Genomic DNA, 10150 nt, shown 5'->3' with positions numbered 1-10150 from the left:
TCAAGAAACATGGCACAGTATCTGAGTGAATTCGGCAAAGAAGAATTGTCAAAAACTATGATAATGTCTGCAAAAACCCTTCTAGTGCAGATGATGTCAAGTAAATTCTCATCGATGGATGAATATAGAATTCACAAGTATCATAGCATGAAGCGTCTAATTTCTCCAACTTACCGCCAACCTCATCTTCGATACATCTTTGCATGAGAGGAGCTTACTTTCATTGCTACAAGTGGTACCACATACTTGATTAAGCCCCAGAACACGATCCATCTTACTATGGCTACACAGACAATAATGGCGAATGGATCCCAGAAATGACATTTGGAAATCTTCCTATTGCAAAATATGCGCAAGAAACACATCTTGTAAGTGTCGCATTAATGACATGTCTTGTTGTCAATTCTGCAGTTGTGAAAGCGGAGAATGTAAAAATCCGTTCACGTAATTTTAATGTTATCGAGTCACGTCTATTTTTATAAATCACATCTATGCGCAACTATTCCTGTAAAAAAGACGTATATATTCTAAACTAAATGACATCTCAACATCACTTTATTTGTTTATCGATTGCAATTATATTCCAACTTAGTGTTGTGCCTTGTAAAGAAAAATGGAAATAAGGTATTTGTTCATACGTTCAGCGTAATCTGTATTTGAAGTGATGGGAGAGAAAACAATTCATACAATTTTAAAAAAATAATAAACAAATATAGTATATATAACTTAACATGGTAATAAGTCATGATGTAATTTAAGTACCTTTGCAGAATAAAATTATTTTCTTGTAACTAAATAGGATTTGTATTCATAACTTCCATAACTAAGATATAAAAAATATATGTTATATACAAAAAGAACTAGTTAATACTGGCTTTACTAGATACAGTACGACTACTGAATAAAATAAAACCTCTGAGAAATTACAATGACTTACATTTAACTAAATACCGTAAAAGTAAATAAAATAAAATGTAGCGTGCACAATTACATTACGAATCAAAAGGTTACCAAAAATTTGCACCTAATATGTACTAATTTTCACCACAAGATTAGAATTTCTACCCCACCAATTTCGAGAAATTTGAATTTTGATGGCGGGTCAAGCTGACTTGCACAACTTATTATTCTTTTCAATTCGAATCAAAACGGTATCAAAAAATTGTACGCAATATGTACCAATTTGTACCACAAAAATTAGAACTTAAGAGCCCTACCAATTTCGAAAAATTTTAATATTTGAAGGCGGGGCAGATTGACGTTAAGCTGGCCCCCACAACTTATTATTCTTTCCAATTCGAAGCAAAGCGGTACCAAAAATTTGTACCCAATATGTGCCAATTTATAGCACGAAATTTGAATTTGTACCCCACCAATTTCCGGAAATCTAAAGTTTTAATGGCAGGCTAGCTTGACGTCAATTGACTCGCACAAGTTATTTTTCTTTTCAATTCGAATCAAAATGGTACCAAAAATTTGTGCCCAATATGTACCAATTTGTTGCACCAAAATAAAATTTGTACCCCGCAACAATTTAGCGAAATTTGAGTTTTTATTGCTTGTTCCAACTTGATGTCAAAACTTGCCTCTTGCGACGCATTTCTTTTACAAATTGCTATTTAAATGTTACCAAGAATTTGTACCAATCCAGGTGCAGAAATTCAGGAGGAACTTAAACAAAAAGGCATTTCAGTTGACAAATGCATTCGCATTAGAAATAATAATGACCCGACATATCTAGTCCGCGTTCTGTCACAGCGACAAGACACAATTGATTACCTTCTTCGTTTTGGTTCACCTATCTATAAGCGAATACATCGTGTTGAACCGTCTAAGACTAACGGACCATTACCGATTCGCTGTGAAAAGTGTCAGATATACTATGACCACAATACAGCCAACTGTCCTAATCAACCGAAATGTGGCTATTTTTCGGGGCTCCATGACACCAAAACTTGTGCTAATCTCAAAGGGACACCTAAATGCAACACATGTGGTAGTGAATTTCATCCTACGTACAGCTACCGTTGCAAAGAGAAACCACCACCAGCACCTGAACGTCCAGAATTAACTGTGCCATCAAAAACAACAGACGCTACAGTTCAACCCAATCAATCCATATTACCGCCACTCACAGTAGAAGATTTTCTCCGCTTCACCAGTTTAGTTCTTCAAAACATTTTTCCATTCCAGAGAGCCCATATTACGCAACAGATCATTTCTGCCGCAAAGTCAATTTTTCACATAAATCTTCATGCCACCTACTCCAACAATTATGTTCATTTCCATGTTGGATCTCTGGAAACTGCAGTCTAAACTCATATATATACTTTTCATTATGAAGATTCGTTTTCTCTTTGTTAATATTCGATCATTTTTTCAACATAGACGTTTATTAGAAGCTCTGTTAATCGAGGAGAATATCAATGTATTTGCACTCAATGAAACTGCGTTGAAACCAAATATATTACCTCGCATTCCTGGATATCTACTGCTACGTCATGATTATCACGACCACATGGCTCGTGGCCAAGGTGGAGTCGCAATAGGACCTCCAAAATATCCAATTATAACATATACCCCACAAGCTTTCGATAATATCCCGGAATACCTACTTTGTTCCATATACTTCCCATCAATAACCATAAATTTCAGCACAATCTATATTAGACCACGCCAACCTTTACCGTTAGAATATTTCAGATACATAGCGAATGCCTTTTCCAATATCATTATCATGGCAGATATTAATATCCACAGTCGGAGTGCTCGAGAAAAAGATGAATTTCAACAGTATATAACTGATCATCATCTTTATATGCATGTTCTTCCTAAGCACACCAGGCTTATAAGCCAAACTACACCAGATGTTGTCATTACATCTCTGAATCTCATAAATAAGTGCCAGCTTGAGGTGCTTGATTCTATTGGTAGTGACCATCATCCAGTGAAACTATCGTTAACACATGGACTCCCAGCTCGTCCTGTTATTGCACCTCGCTCCGTCTTGAGATACGATAAGGCTCATTGGCCTGAATTCCGACAAGAAATTGAAGATACTCTTCATAGTGTAACACCACCTACCAATGATACCAACCTCGCTTCTTGTCTCAATACTATAACTACTGCAATACAACATAGCTCTCAACATCACATTCCAATAGAACAAGTTCAGCCTTATAAACCGAAATTGCCTCCAAGCTACCTCGCACTTGCACAGAAAGCGCGACAACATCTTCGCGATTATTATCGAACAGGAAACCGTGAATCTCTTCAGCACCACCGTCAATGGCAACGCACAGTTAAGAACTATCTGGATGCATATAAACGCAGGAATTGGATTAAAACCTGTACCAACTTATCTGAGGATGCACATCCTTCTCGATATTGGAAGCGTTTCAATCAATTTGCTGGAAAGAACACCAAAACTACCTATCCTCTCATTGACCATAGCACACCTATCTTTTCGGATCAAGATAAAGCAAACACCTTTGCTACTCATTTACAGACAGTATTTACTCCCTCTGTCGCTTCCATACGTTCAGAACGGATAAATATATCTAGCATCCCTGCTCTGCAGCTTCCATGGAACATATCATATAACAGGAGCATCCTCTTACAGCACCTATCATCACTGCTGAACTTCAAACCGCACTAAAGAGGAAAAATTATACAGCGCCAGGAATTGATAACATCTCTTACCGTCATATCCAAGAAGCTCCACAATCACTACTGATACTCCTTGTAGCAATCTTCAATTTCATCCTACAAACTGGTTTCTATCCACTGGAATGGAAAGTATCGAAAGTCTGCATGTTTCACAAACCAAATAAGCCTATACATTCTATCAGCTCATATAGACCAATCCAACTTACTTCAGTGTTCAGTAAGCTACTAGAAAAAAATTCTCGTGTGCCGGCTTCATTCATATCTGGAAGCACGCAACATACTACCTATTCATCAAGCAGGCTTCAGACCACGTTTCTCAATTAATGACCAATTGTTTCGCCTTAGCACTATAATCACAAACCAGTATAACAAAGCATTCCCATCATGTCTTATACTCATGGATTTAGAAAAGGCTTTTGATAAGGTTTGGCATTATGGACTAATTCAAAAACTTCAGTCACTCAACCTTCCCATGTGCTATTTGAGGCTCATTCATTCCTTTCTTACACATCGTATTGCTTACGTCACTGTTGGTAATGTGCTCTCTTGGCCTATATTTCCGTTTACTGGAGTTCCTCAGGGATCAGCTCTTAGTCCCTTACTTTATATACTTTGTGCTTCCGACATATCTTCAACTCCGCACAATGTATTTACTTTTCAATATGCAGATGATACGGCTTTCCTCGCTCTTGGCAAAACTGTACACCAACTTAATACTGCTCTTCAAACTACACTCAATAATTTCATCACCTGGTGTCAGAAGTGGTATCTAACTATTAACGAAGAAAAAACACAAGCAATAGTGTTCTTGCCACCTAAAAGACGTTCAAGAATTCACAGGAACCCCTCTTTTCCGAGTCACTGTAGATGGATATTTTATACATCCTACATCGACTGTTACCTACTTAGGCGTGGTCTTCGATTCCAAGCTCACCTGGAACGCTCACTTGAAGAGGCTAACAGATAAGGCTAAAAATAGATTGAATTTCTTACGCCGACTCACTGGAACAACTTGGGGCCTGAAAGCGGATGTCTTGCTTCACACCTATAAGGCGTTCCTCCGCGCCGTCCTCACTTATGGACATACGGCCTGGCGCAATGCTTCTGCTTCTTATTACGAAAAGCTCTGCATACTGGAGAGACATGTGATTCGTTTAGCCTATCGCCTTAAACTACCATATCCCACATGGCTCACCTATCAATACATCTCCTTTCCGAAAATTACGGAACATCTTGCAGAACTACGTATTAGATACGTCAACTCTCGCATACACACAGGTCATCCGTTCTTTTTAGACATCCTTCACTCCGACGCTCTCACTGACTCCACCTTTCGGTACAAACTTTCACCATTAAATATATTTATATCCCTATATATCAACAACACGCACCTGACACCGGACGAAAGAGAAATCTGCGACATTTATTTCATTGGCGATCACATTCCTCATCTTTTTCCATTATTGCACAGAGATCCTCACCATTAAAAAGGGCTTCCCCCTGTGTTCATCAGTCCCGAGTCGCCCCGGGACAGAAGATATAACCTTGCATCTGTCTGATTAACACATTTATGTTTGTGACGTTCTAGCACTTCATCTCATTTCTCATCTTCATTACTTTATAATTTCTCTGGCCACATGTTGCACCTATTCCTTATCTTTCATTCTCTTACACTATATCATATGTATGTTTTTTGCACTATATCATTATGTACTGTTACAGTTATTCTAGTTCTATATATTATATTTATTAGCATAAATAAGAATAAGTGTAAAAAGATTATATAAAATTAAATGATGAGTTCATGACCCTCTTAATAGATGTTCCACTTCAGCTGATAATAAAGAATATCCCTTAGCCCATCCCCTACCTTTTCCTGCGCCTATTTTGTATATAAGAATCATATGCCAAAGAGAGGATGTAACCCTCTGAGAGGCAGGAGGATAAAATCTATTACCCATAGACTCGCATTCTATACGAGAAATTATATCTCTTCCTCCTTAACTAAAAAAATTTTAAAATTGTACCAAACAGAGGAGAGTCATCCAACTAAGTATTGGCAACATTCCAACCAGCTAATTGGGAAAACCAGTAGTTCTCACTACCCTCTACTCGACAAGAATTCTGCACTTACCACGGACTCTTCGAAAGCTGATGCCTTTGCCCAAGTTCTTCAGACTACCTTCACACCAGAACTTTCTTTTCGAGATGGGTCGACACTTTCAAGGCGCATTGCCAGATATACCAACCATCATAACGGATATCTTCAAATTAACGTGGACCATACTCTGGATCATCAGCATCCTTTAACGGCATCAATAACGCCAGTGGATATTACAGACGTGATGTGTCACAAGAAAAACACTGCACCAGCGTTTGATGGTATAACCTACCGCCATATTAAAGAAGGTCCTGCTATTTTGCTACATATTTTGGCAACGCTTTACAATTTTGTCCTCAGAACCGGCTACTATCCACCTACTTGGAAAGTATCTAAAGTGCTCATGTTTCTGAAACCCAACAAAGATAAAATGGATCCAGTTTCTTATAGGCCAATTCAGCTCACGTCCACACTCGGCAAAATCTTTGAGCGCATCGTAGTCCGCAGACTTCATAGGCATTTGCTAATACATGATCTGTTACCTAAACACCAAGTCGGTTTTCGTCCTGAGCATAGCCTCCTTGATAACCTCTTACGACTTAGCGCTATTCTTACGAAGCATTATAATCTATTGCACCCTCATGCCTACTTTTATTCGATCTTGAAAAGGCCTTTGATCGCGTGTGGCATAATGGTCTTGTATATAAGTTACACTTCTTCACTCTTCCTGCCGGATATATACGTATGGTGTACCACTTTCTTACGAATCGTCTTGCATATATATCCATTAACGACAGTTTATTTTTCCCTATTTTTCCTTACACCGGTGTCCCGCAAGGATCAGCCTTATCACCACAATTATATATTTTGTACGTTAGTGACCTGCCTGTAATGCCTGAGTCTATTTATACCTTCACATTTGCAGACGATATTGCACAGCTGGCTTGTGGCAGAACTATGCATCAAATCAACATCTCTCTGCAAAAAGCCATAGATGCCTTTAGCAACTGGTGCAATAGATGGAAGTTGAAATTAAATTGTACTAAAACCCAGGCTCTCGTCATCATTCCACCCAAGAGACGCAGTCGAGTACGCCGCAATCCATCATTACTTAACATTAATGTAGACGGTGTACCCATCTACCCCAGCACTACTGCTAAATATCTGGGGGTAATCTTCGATGCCAAGTTATCTTGGAAACCCCACCTTCTTTCCATCAAGGAGAAAGCGCAAAATCGTTTAAATCTCCTGAAACGGCTGGTCGGTACTACCTGGGGTTTGCACACCGATACTGTTCTAAACACGTACAAGGCATTTCTTCGACCATGTCTCACTCACGGTCACACTGCCTGGGTTAGTGCGAGTGATGATTTCTACGAGCCGAGCGCCTACGTATTATAGAACGCCATGCTTTGCGTCTTGCATTTCGAATCAACTAGCCCGACAAGTCTCTTATATGAACGACTAACATTTCCGCATATCACTCGACATCTGGATGATCTTAGCTCTCGCTTCATAGACAAAAAATGGAGAATTCAGTACCATACGCTTATGGACACCATACACATTGATAGTCGCCTTTTCGCCTCACCTACTTATTACTATCCTCCACTGCGACATCTACTCTCCATCTATATCCGGACGCATCCAGAGCAAGGGGGCGCGGTGGCTCAGTGGTAGAGCGTTCACCTCCGGTGCTTGGGGTCCCTGGTTCGATCCCAGCTCGCGCCGTAAGGACTTTGTGGTGGACAAACACCATGCTCGTGGGTTTTCTCGGGGTTCTCCCGTTTCCTCCCACTTTCTTCATTCCACCATTTCACTCATCTCTCATCATCACCGTCTGCTTTAGCCTAACCGGCATAACCGTGGGACGTAAAACTTAAAGATTTCATTTCATTTTAATTTGCATCCAGAGCACATCATTTCTTCGCTACCTATCATCCATCAGAATTCAATCCGCACATCTACCCATCGTCTGCACAGTGACTCCACCTAACAAGGGCTTCCCCCGTGTCTATCATCAGTGTTGAGTAGCCCCAACACAGAAGATAAGCTCATTTGTGAATATTAACTCTGCCCTGTGTATTGCGGCGTCCAAGCACTTCATCTCATCATTCGCTCATCTCACTAAATAAACATATCTTCCTAAAATTCATAATCCTTACGTCTGATCACTGTTATCTCCTGTCTGTCCTCAATCCTACATGTTAATATTACACATTCCTATCTATGTTTCTTGTTTTGTACCACCTATGTTTTACAACAACAATAATAATTCACCTGTGTATGAATAAAGTGACTTTCTTTGTTATTGTTGTTGAAACTCATAGCCCATATATGTGATAAATCATAACTAATGTTTATCTGTATCACTCCCGAAGAGACGACGTTATCGTCTGCGGTATAACACACTAAAAAAATCACCAAATATGTACCAATTTGTACCATGAAAATTAGAATTTGTATCCCCACCAGTTTCTAGAAATAAAATTTTTATTACCGTCTGGGAGGGCACGCGAAACTTTTTTTTTTTCACATTCAAATCGAACGAGCCTGATTTCCATTGAATTCGTAAAAGCTTCACGAAAAAATTGCATATAACTTGCATCAGCAAAATCATGTACGAATGAAGATTAGAGATTGTTATTCAACAAACAGGCAATTTGTCACCAAGTCAGATCCTCCAGCGCAAGGGCTCGCTTAGAATTCAAATGACAATTGTCTAAAAAAAGATTTAGACAATTTGTAACAAAAAATTGGAAATTGTGCCTGCACCAATTCAGTAGATTTAAAAGCTAACTCAAAGATGTGAATCGATTTGATGTCAAGGTAGTCAGCACAATCGTATCTTTTGTTTTAAGTTCGAAGTCAGCGCTTTGCAAACCAATTTTTGACTGGTTCCATTCAATATTTTTACTCTGGTGCTTATTATTGATGATGAATTTGTACCAATTTCTATCAGCAAAATTAGAATTTAAACTGTTATCGAAACGGAAACATGAGTGGATGGTGACGACTTCACAGTAAACGGATCCTCTGAACAAGTTCTATAATAAAAATTAATATTCTACATTATCACAGACGGTTGGAGAAAAGAATCACCCACCCATAAAATATTTTGGGGTCCTGAACATGTGTAGATATTTGACCCTCTCTTCCCTAACCAAGTTGTACAGTAAGGGACACTTGTGGTTGATACACCCATTTGGAAATTTACGGCAAAAGTGTACCATCCAGAAGTGTCCCTTACTGTACAAAAGCCAATGATATTTATTTAATCTACTGCCTCCCTAACAAAGTTGTTTTGTGATAATGGTTTCCTTTATTCTTTCTAGCACTGTCGAAAGAATACCGTCGTCCGCCAGCTTGATCCGTCATAAAAAGATTCAAATTTCTTGAAATTGGTGGGGGTACAAATTCTAATTCTAGGGGTACAAATTCTAATTCTGGGGGTACAAATTCTAATTCTGGTTGTACATATTAGTAAATATTGAGTACAAATTTTTGGTAGGCCTAAGGTTTTCATTCAAATTGAGAGAAAAAAAATAGAAGTTGGGCGGGCAAGTTTGACCCGCCATCAAAACTTCAAATTTTTCGAAATTGGTAGAGTTACAAATTCTAATTTTGGTTGTACAAATTGATGCATATTGGGTATAAATTTTTGGTAATGTTTTGATTCGAATTGGAATGAAAAATAAGGTGTGCAGGCCAGCTTTACCCGCCAATAAAAATTCAAATTTCTCGAAATTGGAATAGGTACTCCCATGCGCAAAAAAAAAAAAAAAAAAAAAATGCGCGTATACTGTAACTCACGATTTTCCGTATTTATTCCTTTTTCCTTACGTTCTTACGTTTATGGGTAAAATTGAGTTATTAGTCCGAAGCAATATACTAAGGACAACTTATTGATATCCAGGATTACAGTATTATTGGTAATAGCTATTGTTTTCAGTTCATGTTGTTGTATAGCTTCTCTCACCCTGTTTTCTTGGGAAAATAACAATTTTGTCTCCAACAAAATGTAAAGGATATATACGGGCAGAAAAAGACATCTTAGTATCAAACGTGATTTATCGTGATGAAATGGACTAGTTTGCCATTATTAAAAAAAAAAAAAAAACTAAAGTAAATTACTGAAGTTGACTTCCCTTTAGCTTTTAGCTAAAAAAAAATTTTTTCTTTATAAGACTATACTTTATGAGGCAAGGTGTGTGATCGTACCCACAAATTTAGCTAGGGAGTGAAAGATAATCGTTTATACAAACATTTTACAGGTTTAGGTGCGTGAAACACCAATATACAATGGTCTCGCTTATCCGACCATCCTTTGTTACACATACCGTATGATCCGATATATCATTGCAGAAAGCACCAATCGGC

At 38.3% G+C, this 10150-nt stretch overlaps 1 protein-coding gene across 1 annotated transcript; it reads left to right on the top strand.

Annotated features, from left to right (window-relative positions):
* The first annotated feature begins 2338 nt into the window (after positions 1–2338).
* Positions 2339–3658, top strand: LOC145665489 (uncharacterized). Its single transcript, XM_081732797.1, has one exon. The coding sequence runs from the start codon at positions 2339–2341 to the stop codon at positions 3656–3658; it is 1320 nt and encodes a 439-aa protein (XP_081588923.1).
* Positions 3659–10150: the final 6492 nt, after the last annotated feature.

Source organism: Thermobia domestica, chromosome 11, assembly GCF_964235325.1.
Source record: "Thermobia domestica chromosome 11, izTheDome1.hap1.1, whole genome shotgun sequence".
Lineage (NCBI taxonomy): Eukaryota > Metazoa > Arthropoda > Insecta > Zygentoma > Lepismatidae > Thermobia > Thermobia domestica.
This window is presented reverse-complemented; position numbering and strand designations above follow the sequence as displayed.